Here is a 16606-nt window from a genome sequence, read left to right as displayed (position 1 = left end):
AGCCTTGGGAAGAGCAGGGTGTGCCCAGGCACTGGGAGGCAAGCCCCGGTGGGCCTGCAGTGCCCTGCGCAGCCTGCGGCCTGCTCCGTGGGCCGGCCAGACCAGCACACAAAGCCAGGGGGGAACCCCAGCGTGGACCCGAGGGGATCCATCTGCTCCATGTGAGCATCTCGCAGCCCTCACTAGCAGGAGCACCGTACTGGGCTGCAGACAGGAGCATGACACTGGTGCATTTGATGCTTCTTCACCTTGTTTGGGCGATGGACAGCTGTTCTGCCTGACCCATGTACCGCGTGGAGTTTCTCAAGCCTCGTATTTAAATCAGTCTCACCAGTAAAGAAGTCCTATTTGTCACTTAAAGAAAACAGTTTAAAAGCATTATAAACACATCCTTCCATGCATCACGTAGCAGAAATGGATACAGTCAAGCAGCAGTTTAAGCACCATGTTCATACCTACATACAAATATGTTACTAGCAAAATAAAGTCAATTTACAACTAAGTTGATGTTTTCCCGATATCACTGCTTTGCTTTTAATGTAGTGTCTTGTTTCTTGACTTTTTTTTGTTGTTGTTGTTTTACATTACTGGAAAGACAAATCAAAACACAGCGAGCAGAGCTCCAGCAACCAGCCCAGCTGGAAAAAGAGCACTCGTGAGAGGAACAGAGCCCGATGCAGAACAGCTGCAGAGTGGGCATATTTCGTGGCTTTGGATGGTGCAGATCTTAACATCTGGACAAAGAACCTAAAAGACCAATTGCCTTTTGTAGGGCGTGGATGACAAAATTATTTGTGTGCTTTTGCAGGTACCAGTTCCTTCCATTATACAGTACTGTTACATTTGTTTTTCGAAAAATTATTTTTGGCAACGTGTAAGCTCCTAATGCATTACATTTTAAACACATTTTAAAGATTTTACAGAAAAAAAGTGATTTCTCCCAAGATCTACAGCCTCTCGTATATCCCCGCTGTCCTCCTGGTCTCCTTCCTTCAGCAATTTCATCTCCATGCAGTCGCCCTTTACTCTTTCACATTACATTTGCAGTGGCACTCTGAGCATCCCCTTCTCCCCTTCAACTACTCTGTCCTATTTCCCTCAACACCCGTCACCACCAACCTCCCTGACTCCAGCCCTTGGCTAAGCCGGTCGTTCTGATGCTCACACAGAGCAGCACACCTTAAACAAGGCTTTCTGCCGGCGCTGGGCAAGTTAGAATAACAGGCATGATTCAAACACAATAAAAAGCAATTTGAACACTTCACAAGAACTCAAGCTGAATTGAAACTGGAGCTGTGGCAATTTACACCAGCTAAAGTTATTAGAGTCGGGTTTTATTTTTGCCCTGTGACTCAGTGACTCAATTCTAGCAGCGTTCCTACCTCTGCTGATACAAGTTCCCACCTATTAGGGATAAGCTCAACAAGGTTTTGAAAGCCGTATATACAGCAATTTCTTCTAGCCCTGACTGCACAGCACCACGGTAACCAAGGCAGTGCCTTTTAGGCCTGGCCAAAGCCTCAACAGAGCAGGCAAAGCTGGATGAGCACACACAACTGCAGACACGAGAAATAATTATTTATGGCTGTTAGCTTCTCATTCCCCTAATTTCACTAGGAAAACAGCAGTTTCTGGTTCATGGAGTCACAAAGACGACATCAGCTCAAAAGATGACCACGCAGACAGTCACAACACTTAGAAAAAGCCCGCCCTCAAAAATTGTTCACTTGTGGTTATTCAGGAGCAGTCACTCACAGTGAAGAAAACAAAAAAAATAGTTTGCAAACTTTTTATGAGCAATTTGTAACCGAAAAAAGACTGCTCGCACATCCGCGCCTGTTATTTGCACGCTGGCACGCAGCCCGGCCGGCAAGGCAGCAAGAAGAGACCCCGCAAGCATTCTGCTAGCTGGTAAACCTGATGGCCATAATTACGTTTTGGTGGCTTATGGGCATTTGACACAATGTGGAAAAGGAACAAACATTTCCAGAGGGTTTCCTGGGACCCACTTCCCACGAGGGGCTGCAGGGGAGCACCAGGCTCCTGTGCTCCTGCAGCACGGGGCTGACATTGCCCACTTCTGGCTCCTCCCTTTCTTCGTGTGGGTGCTTCTGCTAGTGGATGCGTGAACAATTTTTAAGGCAGGCTCTTGTTTTGACATAGCCGCACTAATGCACATTCCTCATTTATTCATGTAAGACAATAATTATTTGAGAATAAAGCAATAATAAGCTAGATTTTTTCCTTACCTTTTTGGAAAGCAGGCAAAAGCTATACAGTAGGTGGAAGAGTGTACCAAGTAACAGACTTTTGAACACTCTTTCTTACTGGTGGAATGCAGTCTACAGGAAAAGTAAATACATTGGTATGTACAAGGCGTCTGTTCACAATCAACTCTTCAAATTTTTCCCTGTCATTGGAGCCATGATATTAATCTGACTGAAGAGCTCAGATTAGAGCAGTAACAATGGAAAGCTGAGACACACCAATATAGGAAATTAGCTCTGGGCTGGGAATAAATGAACCAGTTCACAGCAGTTCAGGTACCTCTGAGCATGGCAGCAGCTGCTCAGAACAGAGCGGATCTGGTTGAATTTTTTCCTCTCCCCTGAACAAACTCCGGAGCATTTTGGTTTCCATTTAGCACTCCCCAGTCCTTCCACATCTGTGAGCTCACTCTTGGTTTCCTCAGCATCACTGACAAGCGTTTTAGTTTTTTCCCCGCCAGAGAATGGAACAGGCAATGTCACGTCAGTGATGTTAAGAATCAACACGAATGAACACACGAGCAGAGCAGAGCGCAGCATGGCAGCATTTGCATAGCAGTGTTTGTACATCTGCAGAGATGTTTGCAACCCACATTTACTATTCACACTTTGCTGATGACAGAGTCAATGTCCATTCCCAGCAAAGGGAGAAAAACGAGGACTGACGTGCCCTGCTCTTATCATCGTGCTGGTCAGAGAGAGGAGGTGGCAGCACGCAGGAAAGCAATATTCTAAAATGGAAATTTTTCTAGAAAAACAGGCAGAGATTGCACTTCACTCCTGGAAATTGAATCAACTGCCAAGTAGTATCTACATAATGCTACGGAAAGGAGAAAGGAAAAAAAATAGAACCATTTTGAAGATGCTTGCATAGGTATTGAGCCCTCAAAGCACCTGCTAACTTGAAAGCCCACAGACTTACAGTGCTACTGAAAACTGGATCCTTCTCACCTGCCAGACCCTAACCTTCATGGCTGGTACACAGGGACACCAATCCTTTGCTGCTTCTCACCAGATCTCAGCAAAACTCCTCGCATCTCCTCCTGCACGCTGCCCTTCCTTCCCAGCTGCTCTTGGCCACGCTGATGTCCTCAGTCTTGCTGCACACCTCCTGCTCCCTGCCACTTACTAGTGGGGTGCAACACTTCTCTTGGTCTCAGAGCTTTATCAGCATAGCAGAGAAGAGCAAAAGATGAGGATGAACTTGCCCACAGCCATGCTCAGAGATGGTGAGCAGGAAGATCTGCTGGTCCAGCCCATGAGAAGCACAACCTCCTCATTACCAAACAACCGAGATGCTGATTTCCCTGTTGCTGTGTTTGGGAAAGCCACAAATTAAAGCAAGTTGCTAAGGAGAAGGAATAATTACGTCTAAATCTCAATATAAGTTAAGTATGGGTTGGAGGTTCCAATGTTTTCTCAGAGTCTGACAGCGCTCTTGCAGCAGAAAGAAGCACAGAGCCCAGCAGGAGCATCGCTACCAGTTTGGCTTTGGGCGTGATGAGAAGCGTCTGCCCCAGCACAGAAATCCACCAAGGACACACCAGCACAGAATGCACTCATTACACGGACAGAGCTGCAGTGCCCCCAGATTCTGCTCACCTTACACCGCTCCACAATGTTTCAGATGCAAACACGAATTAGCAGAAAAAAAAGCTGGTAAATGAGTAAAAGCATGCACATGCCAGATGGAAAACTGGAATGACTAAGAGAGTTGTCGTGAGTGACCAAGTTTCAGACTGAAAAGCGTGGCCTTAATATATCCCATTCAGCATGGAAGCCCACCCAAGGTCAGGGCTTGGGGGCTCAGCCTGTGAAATTTCTCACTTCTGAGACATCCTAAAGCAAAAACTGCAACACAATGAGTGCTTGCTCCTCCAGCTGGGCAGGACATAGGGATGCTGCATCTCCAGTGGCTTTCCACCCACGTTAGCGTGGTTTCTTCTTTCATACAGGCTCTGCAATCCCAGCCTGAGCCCACCTCTCCTAAGTGCTGGGACCCTGCCCACCCCAGGCCATGTCCCCCAGCTCCCCAGCCCGGCTTGCAGTGGCCGTGGCACCTCCGAGGCCTCCAGCTTTATGTGCAGACCTCCCGCTCATGAGGCAGCCTTGTCAAGCTAATACTAAAACGTGGAGGTTTCATGCAAGGCTATTTTTCTATAAACCACCCATGTTGCTTCTGGCTTTCACTCTGGTTATAGGGTACGTGATCAGGACAGGACAGAAATCTGGGCTTAGTCACTAAATTCCCCCACATCTGGAGGTACATGAATCCCGTGCTGGTGGCTCAGCATTAATCTGCACTGATATGAAATATTTGTGCATTTTCAATAGGAATGGCAACTCCAGTCCCCAGTGCCTGAGCAAGCCACGAGCAGCAGCACCGCTAGGAAATACAATAGAAAATCAAACTGAAAAACCCAACTGCACTTCTGCACTTCCAAGAAAACACTGGGTTGCTAGGGCAGATCTAAGCTTGCTTTACGCCGTGCTGGGAAGTCCCAGACTCATTAGTTACCCCCCTCAATTAATTTAATTTACTTTCAGCTTGACAGAGTCAATTGGATATTTTTAATTTTTAAAATATTTTCTGTTTCCCAATTGGTAAAATTTCCCCATTTGCTGTATAAAATATTTTTTGAAACTAAATTGCAAAGAAAACATCAAAATTGTATTCATTTATGGTGAACTTTTTCAAACTTTCATTGACAATGAGGAGAGTTCTGTTTGGGTGACGCCGCTTTTTGAGTTCATTAATCTTGTTTTCATTTGTTCCAACTAAAAACCGAACCCTAAACATATTTTAAGCAAAATATTCAAATCCGAAAGAGCGAAAAAGAGACTCACTGCAGGTCGTCAAGGAACTACCCCCATAGATGGACATGCAGAGCCCACTGAACACCACAGCGAAGCTCCCACCAGATGCAGCAGTTGCGTGGTTCATTTGATTTTCTAGTAGTATTCATTAACACATATGCAAGGAATGCCATAATAGTGGTAGGTGCAACATACAATATGAACACAGGTTGATCTATGCATATATATCATTCATTAAAAGATGTAAATGGTAACGTTCTCTGCAAACGTCACAAACTAAAAAGCCCAGTATTTGCAGAAAATCATTTAAGTTAACGACTGCACATGTTCTGCCTGGCAAGCTTTTACAAGCAAAGGTGTACTCTTCTGGGTCCTAGATGTAAGCCAACGAGAGCACAGGAGGCACCTTCCTGCCACGTACTTCAGTTTTGAAGCTGGGATGGTGCCTCTCCCAGCAGACTCTGCACAGGCTTCCCAGCACTGCTAACAAACCAGGCCTGAAGAGGGGACTCTTAAGGCAGAAACTCACACACCATGCGGGGGAGATCTACCCCTTACTGCTCTTACTGCCTCTTGAAAGCACATCCTGCCATACGGTCCCTAGGTGAAAAGATGCTTTTTAATAAGAAATATGGGGTTCTAACCGAGCACTGGTGAATAAAAGTATCTCCTTCCAAGGGAAAATGTGACTGTTCTGCGGGGAGGGGAGGAAAGAATCCTCAGAAGTCTGGAAACAGCAAATAAATGCAGCTGAGGAGAATGAGAGCAGGCGGGGAAACCAAGAGTGTGAAACCCCCAAACCGCAGTCCCACAGGGCAGCACTTCTATCACCACACTGAACGTTTCATCATTAGAACCTTTTTGCTTTTCTCCTTTTTCATGTCTTTAAGTGCAAATTTTTAGATTTTTTTCTTTTTCTTTTTTTTTTTTTTCCTGGAGGAGAAACTCACCCCAACTCATTTGACCAGAACAGCAATTAGTGCAATGCAGTTCAGCAAACCCAACTCCCCTTCCCAATCCTGCTGGCTTTCAAGGCCTGCTTCCCTCCTCACCTTTCCTCCTCCTTTCCCCCTCCCCACAGCCAGCACCCAGAGGAGCTGCCCCAGCCCGCATGCAGGAGGGCTCAACCCCAGCATCACAGCAGGGGAATTAGGGGCAGAGGAAGGGCTGCTTGCTGGCAGCCTTTGACAGGCATGCAGTGCAGCAGAGTTCTGCAGCTCTCACTCTGGCTAACACAGAAGTAGATTTATTTCCTTGTGCAGTGAAGGTTCTGCTCAGAGGAGGCATGATACGGTTCTTAATTTGTTAGAAACATTTCCTTGCTGTCTTTTGATTCTGCCAGAATTGTGAGACAGTTTGCAGTTTCTGAAGGCAGATTCTTTTTTTTCCAGTTACAATACGGTTTCACAGAATCATAGAATGGCCTGGGTTGGAAGGGACCTTAAAGATCATGCAGTTCCAACCCCTGCTGTGGGCTGGGTGCAGGGCAGGGGCAATCCACCTGCCAGGTGAGCATACCTGTATGATAAGGCACCGCAGAAACAACACACTCAGGGGTGAATGAAGGGGGGAAAAGTGCTGTGCCAATGATTTGCTGGCTGCTCCCACTTTGCTTTGACAGCAGAGTTTCTGCTTTGAGGCAGATATTCAGACAGCAGTTTAATAGACAAGAAGTAGCAGAAATTGCAGCAGCAAATGGATAAACGGATCATGGGCAAGGAGAGGGCACTTCTCCACATTCAGATCTGTTTTTCATAAAAACTGCAGACATGCCTAAACCCTTCCACTATGCTACAAAGTTGTGCAGCTGTCTCCTTCCTCAGCTCCCTCCAGATTCAAATGCAAATCAAATATTTGATGGCCTCAGTATGTAATTTTGTGCTACAGTATACCATACTACATGCATTAAGGAAATTGGAAGCATCTTTTTGATCTGTTTTCCTTTTAAATCAATGACAAAATTTGCATTCAGTGGTACAGGACCGGATCAAGCCCGTACATGGGAGCCTTGAAGGATGGTGAGATTTTTGCAAAGAAACTTTGCAGGAAACTTATCTCAGGTGAACGGGGCTCCTGGTGAGCTCGGTACCTGTCCCTGCTCTCACCCTGCAGGGCTGGAGGGTTTGGTGCAGCAGGGGCTGGAGGTGCTGTGGCACTCAAGGGTGCTGGCACAGAGGAGGGGAAGGAGGAGGTTCCCTCACAGCTACCACACACTGTGCTGCCAACTGGCACGACTCAAAAAGTGAGGAGGAAAGAGAGAAATTAATACAAATCAAAGCTGAGCCATCAAAAGTCTTTAAGCGCAAAGGGCAAACCACACTGATGGCCCAGGACTCCAGCACTGGTCAAGGTCTCTAGCACACACAGCACAAAGGAGAGACGAGTACTCACTGTTGGGGTCCACGTTCTCGCAGAGCTCGGTCTTGGCCTCCCCGTTGGGCCTGTCGCTGGGCTTGTGCGAGAGCCGGGACGACATGGTCGCGGCCGTCACCACGGCCTTGAAGCTGCGCTTCCGCTTCTGCACGTTGAGCTCGGGGTGGAAGATGATGATGTACACTTTCGGCATGTAAAGCATCCCCAGGGCCACTGAAGCACTTAGGTTCATGGATATTGTAAGTGTGGTAGTTTGTATGTAGAGCTAGGAGACAGAACACATGAGGCACTATTACAGATCAGACTGGGCAGCGGGCCGCAGCGCTTACAGCACAACACGGGCTACAGCCCTGGGGCTCCCGGCAGGAGCGGCAGCGAGGCCCCAGCGGGGCTGCTCTGACCCATCGGTGCTTCCCAGCGTCCACACGGGCGCTCTGGGGCTGTAACGTGGCACATTGACCTTGTTAACCAACCAAAACACTTTCCTTTTTAAATGATTTTTTTTTTTTAACAAGTTTTAACCAAAGACGTGTGAGCCAAGAGCTCTGCGCTGCAAACCTCTGTGATGTGCAACACCCAGCAGCTACCGGAGACCGTCAGAGCCCGGAGCAACACAATCCCTCCCGCACACCCACAGCACAGCTTCCTTCCACTTAAAGACCGAACGACAGATGTGGATTTCAATAAAGCCGGTATAAACTTCAACTTATGTCTACTGTACGTTATAAAAGAAGAACATTTCATCTATAACAATATGGGTTAGTAAAAACTTACCTTTTAAAAAAAAAAAAGGAAGGGTTTTTTAATTATTTTTAGTGCACTTTAATTCTGTAAAGTTCATTGAAATGACTGTGCAGACAATACACAGTGATTTGTGTGCTCCCGTTGCTCCGCTGTGCTTATTATGGAAAACTTGTGTATGTGCAAGCTGGAGACCAGCCGCTCCCACGAGATGAGTATTCAAAGGAACACAAGGATTGTCAAGCGTACTCTGCAAACACAGAGGGCAGAAAAGCCTTTCTTCTTCTTTTTTTAATTACCTTTTAGAGGACACACTTGATAAGTGAACTATAATGATTATTGTGGCTTAAGAGGATTTTCCTGAGCTAAAAGGCACGGAGACAGCACAATACAGGTGCAAAGCAGCTGAGAGAAGAAGCAAACTCCCTGCAGATCCTGCTCAAAAGGTAAAAATATGGTACATCCATGTACGTGCAAAAATTAATACACGTTGTGGGCAGCTCCTTCAAAACACTATCTTCTCTTCTCCTCCTGTTCAGTGCTAATCAGTTCTCATTTCTGCTGGAAGAGCTCCATAAATAAATACAACGGCACAGGAAAGTGCTGACCCTGCCCAGATTCTTCCAAATTCCTGCATTTAGAAAAATATGAATGTCTCTGGGCTTGCTGGTTATATCTCCATAACTGCTGCCATCACACTGATTAAGACAACCAGTAGAAGCAATAAAGTGCCTACGGAAAACATAAGAAACGTGCTGTGCAGGGATGTCTCTCTATACCGACGCACACAAGCAAAATCTGAAGTGCTTTCTCAACTCCTCTGTACCCATTATCAGAAGGGAATGACACCGATGCGATCAGAATTTTGCCAAGGCTGGGACGTTAGGACAAACCCCATCCCACCCTGCGAAGCAGTGCTGGGCCAGCCCACCCACTGGGAGCGGGAGCGTTCCCAAGCCCACCCCAAGGACTGGGGCTTGGGCAGCAGCTGGCACTGACGGACTCGCAGCACGTCTCTTCAAGCAGCCGCGTGATGAAAAACACGCAGTGATGTCCTGCAACCACCTCTTCCCTCACGAACATAAGAACCTTTACAGAGAAAGCAGGAACTCGGACCCCTGGCTGAGCACTGCAGCCTAACGCACAGCTGCAGTTTGCGTTCTGCAGGCAGAACCGGCACCCCTGTGTTGGATTACAGACTTTCTCCGCTCAACTTCCTATTTCTCCTCCAGCCCCTCAGCCAACCGCTCCCCACGCCAACTTGTCCACGACGCGGCCCGGCGCCGTGTCAGCGCAGCGGGAGGAGCAGCCGGCTGCACCCGCACCACGGTGTGACAGCAGCAGAGTCCTCAGAAAGAAGGAGGCACGCAGCCGAGTAGGAGCTACTTTGAAAAGCATCGCACAGCAAGAAGGTTTCTAATGGATCCTCAGCAAGAGGCGTATTTATGACCTTTGCCAGGCACTGCTGCATTTTGGAGCAGCTGTTTGGTTTGAGATGTGGTGCTAACATCTCTTTTTGGGAAGAGAAGCGGAGACCGTGCACCGAGAGAAGAGGATCCCTCCGTGCCCGGCTCCCCGGGAAGTGCTGTGCTGCCATCACTGTGGCCGTGCCCCCAGCAGCTGCTGGAGCTCAGCGGTGTGCCTGCAGCCTCCCTCGGCCGTTCCCCACGGGCCGCTCTGTGTCTGGGCTCCCAATGTGACTTCCCCAGTGCTCCCGCCCCGCAGTGCTGCTGCCATCGCTGTGCGTGCCGGGAGCGCTTTTAGCCGGGTGCATGCGGGCACTGAGCGCCATTTCCTCGTGCTGCTGTGGGGCGCAGCTCAGGCTGCTGCCTGCTTCTCTCGGCAGCGGGCTCTCCTGCAGCGGCGTGCCAGCAAAGGCTCCTGCCTGGCAATCGCCGATGGGAGATAAAAGGAGAGCGAGGAAAGAGCTTTTGTAGAACAAGGCAGGATGAGTGACACATAATGCTTCTCATGACAAATGGGAGCTTTATAAAGATAAGGGAAACTAAGAGATACGCTTATTATGCAGAACCTTAGTTTTATGTATTTTATCTCTGCTTTGTGGCTTTTACCAGTCAAACATAAAAATGCAGTTTACACGAATCTGTTTCATTTCTTATTTCACTTCTTCTGATAAATTCTCTGAAAGCATTTTAGATGAATGCAAATTGGTGATTTAAAATAGAAAGAATGAGATTGAACCAACAATGCGCTTCTGATAACTCACACGTACCTTTTATGGGTGGCTAGTGAAACCCCGTTTCCAAACTGGAGACGGAATTAAGAAATTAAGAGGCAGATTTAGCAAGGGAAGCTCTAACTTGAAGTGAATGAGAACTAGGGCTGAGCGAAGTGCTTCCAGTGGAAACCCAAGCTTCCTAAAGCGCGGCTCTTGGTCTGCAAGCCCAATTGCACTGAGGTTCGAAGCCACGTTTGCTGCACCACGGGACAAAGCCACCTGGGGGTCACTCACTCACACCCCTCCCAGGCAGGCTCTGATTTTGGGTGGATTTTAACCTGATGTTGAACACACTGCAGTTACACTTAGAAGCGCATCAGACTTTGAAGCGCCGTGCTGGAGAAAACGAAACCCTAAGGATATCATCTGCATGCACAGACACCTAGCTCTTATCATTTATTTTACATAGAGGATTTCCATTTGAATTTTAGATTTCGGTATTTTGCAGATTCTTGCTTTATTCATGCAAATGATGAAAATTACCCTAAAAACCTTGAGAGAGAATTAGACTGGTCTTGAAAATACGCATCTAAGAACCAGCAATTTTTATAGCACAAAAAATATCAGTGGACAATTTTGTACCAGTTAGAACTGATCTCAGAAGCGAAGCACCACAGGACCAGGCCTGTCAGTCCTCACTAATGCAGTGACAGGTTTCCAGTTCTGGGCCCTGATAACTGAACTGATGGCAGCAATCTTTAGAAAAGACTTCTCAGCAGTTAGCAGTACTTTTTGTAGGCTAATTCTTTGCATTCATAGTCTAATCAGGAGCAAGAGCCCCTTTTATCCAACTCAGCTTTGTAATTAGGCAGTGAATGGTGTTATTTTGCAATATGGAAATAAATGGGTAACTTCAGATATTTTTGGACTTGTGTTATCACAAACCAATTTATCTCACTTTTATATGGGAATTAAAACAAATGTTCTTACATATGAAGTAGACAGTTTATAAATCTCCCAGAAGACTTTTCCAGGTCATCTCAAGATTGCAGCTCATCCCTTACATTATGTTACACAAACATAAGGACGAGCAACATTGTTTAATAAAAAACAAAATTAGCTCCCACTGCATTATGTGTTTGCAAAAATATGGAAAGCAAGAAGACGTGAATGCAAATGTTCTCAGACATTTTAGTGCCTAATGCCCCTTTGCTCCCCAAGGATACCAGGGCATTTTAAAGGCAAATTAAGTGCAGATCGAATACCTTTTACTCACTGGAAGTTTTTGTTCCTCGCATAGAAAGAACCAGTGCCCTCTCTGTCCAGATGAGCTGTGGCCGTTTGCACCTCACCCAATGCAATGGAGCCACACCATTTGCTGTCACTGCAGCCAGGACCTTGGGCAGATGCTCCTGCAGAGAAACCCTGGTGGCAGAGCACCCCTAAAACCGCATTGGTGCAGCTCCAGCTCCTTGGTGGGACTGACGGATGGGCGAATCGAGGAAAGGCAGCTTCCTCCAGGCAGACACGGCTGTGCACCAGCCCAGCTGCAGACACTGCTGCACCGCACTACGCGTGTCTGCTGGGGACATCCAGGGCCCTGCCTCCACCCCCATCCCTTTGAGCATCATAATCTGCTGAAGTTGTCATTTAGCAGTGCCCTTTAGAGAACAGAGCAGGCTGAAAAAACCCACCAAATCTCTTTTCCTAGATTAGAGGGCTTTAGCAGCGCTTAGGCCAAGTGGTTTGCCCTTCTTTCAAGCTAACATTATTTTGGGGGGAAAAAAAAAAAAAGCCACAACAGCAAGAAAGCCTCATGGGCAGCAGGTTCTGGCATCCCCTGGCTGCTTCTCAGGAGGATCACTTTTCTGACAGAAGTGGCAAGCATCTGGCATGGACGCAGGAAGCAGAGATTGGCCATTGCAGGGGACACCTGGCAAAGGAGACGGTGACTACACCGCTGCAACCTCCTGCTCCTAATGCTATTAGCATCATCCACACCACGCCAGCAGCTCATTGTACCTTATTGCCTTGATTATTTTGTCAGTGCAACACACGCACAGCCCAACGCTCTGCATGTGTGACAACACCAGGGGCTGACACCAAGCCCTGCAGTGCTGTAAACCTGACACTGTGCTGGGCACCGCAGCACGGCCAGCAGCACAGCCACAGCACGCTCACAACTCCCCTCCCAAGGTAATTGAATACACTCTTTTCCCATCACTTTTCAACCTGTCACTTCCATTGCTCGACAACCGTACTTTTTGATCCCTGTTAATTCTTCCTTTGTTTTGCCGAATTTCACAGCTTCATGAACTCAAGTGATTACAGCACTCCTGACCGTTAGAGGAAAACCAGCTTATGCGAGTGGGAAACGTGTTACATGGTGTTGGAAAAAGTGGCCAACAGCTGCACCCATGTGTGCTGCTGCACTGCCCCGTGCACAGAGGAGCCCTTCTGGGACGTGAGCACCGGCAGAGCTTCAGCAGCTCAGCAGCGTGACGCAGGAAATGGAATGTAAATTGCGGCGCTCACCAAGTCCTACAAATGACAACGGATGCTACCCAAGGGACGTTTGATAAACAAATCATAGTAGTTATGCTGATTGCAGTTATTACTGTACAAAATAGCAAGGCACGCAAATAGCCTTTGTGAAACGTCTGTGCGGATGTCACAGAATCAGTCACACCATTTAATTATAAAATCTCTGCTTGGTAATTATATGAAAGGTGACACTGGAGAAAATGATGGGATTTTAGTTTCAGAAGATTTCCCTTTACCCACTCCAAGTTCTGCAGGTTGGCAGTGCTGGGGCTCGGCCCAAACAGCCGTGTGCACGGAGGTGTGCGGTGCGGCAGCTCTGCAGATGGAGCCCTCTGTGAGGAACCCCCAGAAAGCACTGCTGAGAGCAACTTCAAGAAAAGCAGACGTTCTGTGCTGTGTCTTGATTGAAGAAGCCCAGAAATGAGGCAGGATCTTGACCCTAGCTGTAGGGCAGCTCCGTTCCTGACCTCACCGACTGCAATATTAGAACAATTCTCAGGTTCGAAGAGCATCTTTGCTTTTCAGAATCAACCTGGAATGCCCTTCTGGAGGCTACTCGCTACCTGGTGGGGCTCTGGCACTCTGTGCCCTCTAACTTCTACATCCCCTACATTTATACACACTAAACAGAAATATGCAATGCACTTGTGGCTAAGACAATTCAATAGAAATTAAATGGACTGAAGCAGAATTAAACGGTGATGAGGTAAGCATACATTTTTTCTTTTCAAATTGATTTTCAAGCTAAAACCCATGTTTGTTCTGCAGCTTGGAGAGGAGCTCTGCGTGCCTGATGGGAAGCACACACTCCCAGTTACAGCAGACCCAGGGCTGGGTGATGTTCAGCAGTGAGCACAGCCGGGCTGTTAGGCTAGTGTCCTTCACAGAGTCATTTGGTTGGAAAAGACCTCCAGGATCCCCAGGCCTAAGTCCAACCCACCCCGCCATGCCCACTGACCATGTCCCTCAGTGCCATGTGCCCACAGCTCTGGAACACCTCCAGGGACAGTGACCCCACCGCCCCCGGGCAGCCTGTGCCAGTGCCAGTGCCAGTGCCAGTGCCTGGCTGCTCTTTCTGACCGTCTCGCGGTGTTACTTCTGGGAGGTCAGACAAAGCTGCTGGTTAACTTTGCAGGAGTATTTCAGAGTAATGGAAAAACATAGTTCCACAGAAACAGCAAAGGATTCACAGCATAGCATCACAATCCCTTACGAGGCATGAAAGGGAAGAAGATTAAAGTTGGGAAAGCAGCTCCTCAAATTTCTTTTCCACATGCTAATAACGACCACATCACACTCTAGAAAGAGGCCATCAGCCATCTGCCTGCCCTCACCGAACAAGAGCTCACATCGGCACAGCAGCAGCAACAAGCACCTACCTGGTGCATCAGCCCCAGCCCACCTCCAGACAGCACCCACCCCCGGTGGGCTGAAAGCAGGATGGCACCCTCAAAAATCTGAAGAAGATTCAGTTTTGTCAGGGCAGTTACAGACAACTTCCCTCCAACAGTCTTTAAAGTCTTGTTTTTTTGTTGTTTTTTTTTTTTAAAAATTATTATTCTTTGCAAATAATGACATGAACAAACATCACACTCTTCTGTTTGCCTCATTTTAATTTAAAAACTATTTAATATGATCTCTTTGTTTATCCTTCATTCAATAGAACTTTGGAGTTCCACATCTATTGCTATCAAAGTAACGACAGGTCACCACAAAAACACCGCGTGCCTGGGTGAGCTTCTTTCATGCACTTAGCTGGAGACAGTCACCGCTCCTACCGCAAGGATGGGATGGGAGATGAGAACAGATTCAGAATTTGAAGGATCAGCAGCACTGAAGCAGAAAACAAAAGCTGTCATTAGCTGCCCCAGGAAACAAGCCGAGCCCCAGCGCTGAGCACCATGCACCCTCAGCTCATCAGCTGCGGTTCCACAGCTCCATCCCCAGAGGTGACCATGGGCGAACCCGCTCTGCACAATACGTGCCGCATTTAGCGACAACATCCAGTTGTCCTGGACAAGCAAACACAAGGAGGACTCGCTCCAAGGGTTACCTCTGTGAATGCTGCCTTTGAGGACTGTAAATAATAACAGGTTACCGCCCAGACCTGCTCTTCTTCTGGGCTAGATTAAAATTTGGTGTGTGCCTGCTACACAAGCAGCACAACCCACCGCCTCCAAACACCCCAACAGCGCCTGCGGCTTCTTGCACCAAACACGCGGCTGCTTTCTGACAGCCCCACTTTCAGAAACAGCTGCAAAGATCTTCCTGTTTCACCTGGCAACGCCTTGAAGCCATCTCATGGAGCAGGGGCACCGGCACACGTACCATGCTGGGACACCGAGGTGACAGCGCTGACAGTCCCCGCACCACGCTGGCACCTCGCTGCCCCGGCTGTTAGCAGCTGGGCAGGGAGCACGCCAGGTACCAGGCTTGCACAGGTGATGGGGGAGATGCATTACGTCCCAGTACGTTTTGAACAGCAGGAGGTTTCGTGTACCAAAGGGAAAATCGGGGTTATATTCTGATGGATTTCCTCCTCCAAAGGCCAAATGCAAGGCAGACAGCATAGCAACGCGCGTTCCAGAAGCACTAATTTCCAGTTCCCTCTGCTTGCACTATAAAACTGCTCCTTCTAATGTCACGCTGCCAAAGCCAACTTAAATTTTCATGTCCTAAATCAGAGCACCCGACAAGTCCAGCTTTTCAGCTTGCATTTCATGGCCAAGCACGCAGAGTAAAGATAAAGTCAATGTATACATTTGCAATACGTTTTAGCTATTTGAGTCAATTATTTTATACAGCTTGTTCCCCTATAAAAGGAATTTCCTTATGCAAGAAATTTGCATACATCAGAAAAAAATATTTCTGGATTATATCTGTAACTTGAATGATAATTCCAAATGCTGAGGCACTTGCTCTGAGGGTTATGATGCAGATGAAGGAGGGGTTTCATCTCTCCATCCTTAGAGAGAAACTCTAGGAGCTTATCTAGAAGGAAATTAAATTATTCAGATAATTGGACTGAGCAATGAAGGAAAGGGATGTTGCTGCTTTCAAACGGCATCACATGGCTACAAGAGAAATTGAAGCAGCATCAAAGACAATCCCACAAATCACATAGTTTACACAGTACATGCTGCAGGGATTCTACATCTGATGGAAAAAGGAACTCGTTTTACTCCTGTGTCACTTACAGACACAATGAAGATACCCATGAACTACTCAGAACCGTTTAGGAGTTGCTAAGCCAAGAAATAAGCAGCGATGGCCCTGTCCTAAGTCAACAGAAGATTAAAGAGGTTTTGAATTTGTGACTCCCTGGAACCACGGCACCCTCTGACTTCATGAGGATTTTGAGTGCTGTTGCCTCTGAAGTGGGGATTTGGCACAGAAGGATGTGGCAGCAAAGCAAACTTTCTGCAAGAATAGCGATGCTTGGAGCAGGGTCCTCCGTGCGTGTCCACCACTGAGATAAGATGGAAGATCTGCCTGCTCGTGCTCTGCTTCTGGAGCCCAGCACGGGGCCCAAACTGCTTGGCTGCGGTCACTGCAGGGCCTTCAGGCGCTAACAGCCTGCAGCCACAGCTCAGATGGGTGGCTCTCAAGCACAGGCAGACACAAACAGCTCAGGAACCCATTACCAACCCTCAGAGCAGTCTAGTGTCCCCTGCTTGACATTCAT

General features: G+C 47.6%; 1 protein-coding gene across 5 annotated transcripts in view; it reads right to left on the bottom strand.

Annotated features, from left to right (window-relative positions):
- GRM7 (glutamate metabotropic receptor 7) overlaps positions 1-16606 on the bottom strand; it is a 239030-nt gene that overhangs the window by 20126 nt on the left and 202298 nt on the right. For 4 of the 5 annotated variants that reach the window (XM_021410013.1, XM_021410008.1, XM_021410010.1 and 1 more), the window contains one exon: positions 137-7722. In XM_021410013.1, coding sequence (XP_021265688.1) covers positions 7381-7722 — 342 coding nt within the window. In that variant the 3' untranslated portion in view covers positions 137-7380. Of the gene's footprint in view, positions 1-136; positions 7723-16606 lie in introns of those variants that run through there. The other variant, XM_021410011.1, reaches the window with a different exon arrangement.

The sequence above is a fragment of the Numida meleagris genome, chromosome 11, assembly GCF_002078875.1.
Source record: "Numida meleagris isolate 19003 breed g44 Domestic line chromosome 11, NumMel1.0, whole genome shotgun sequence".
Taxonomy (NCBI): Eukaryota; Metazoa; Chordata; class Aves; order Galliformes; family Numididae; genus Numida; species Numida meleagris.
This window is presented reverse-complemented; position numbering and strand designations above follow the sequence as displayed.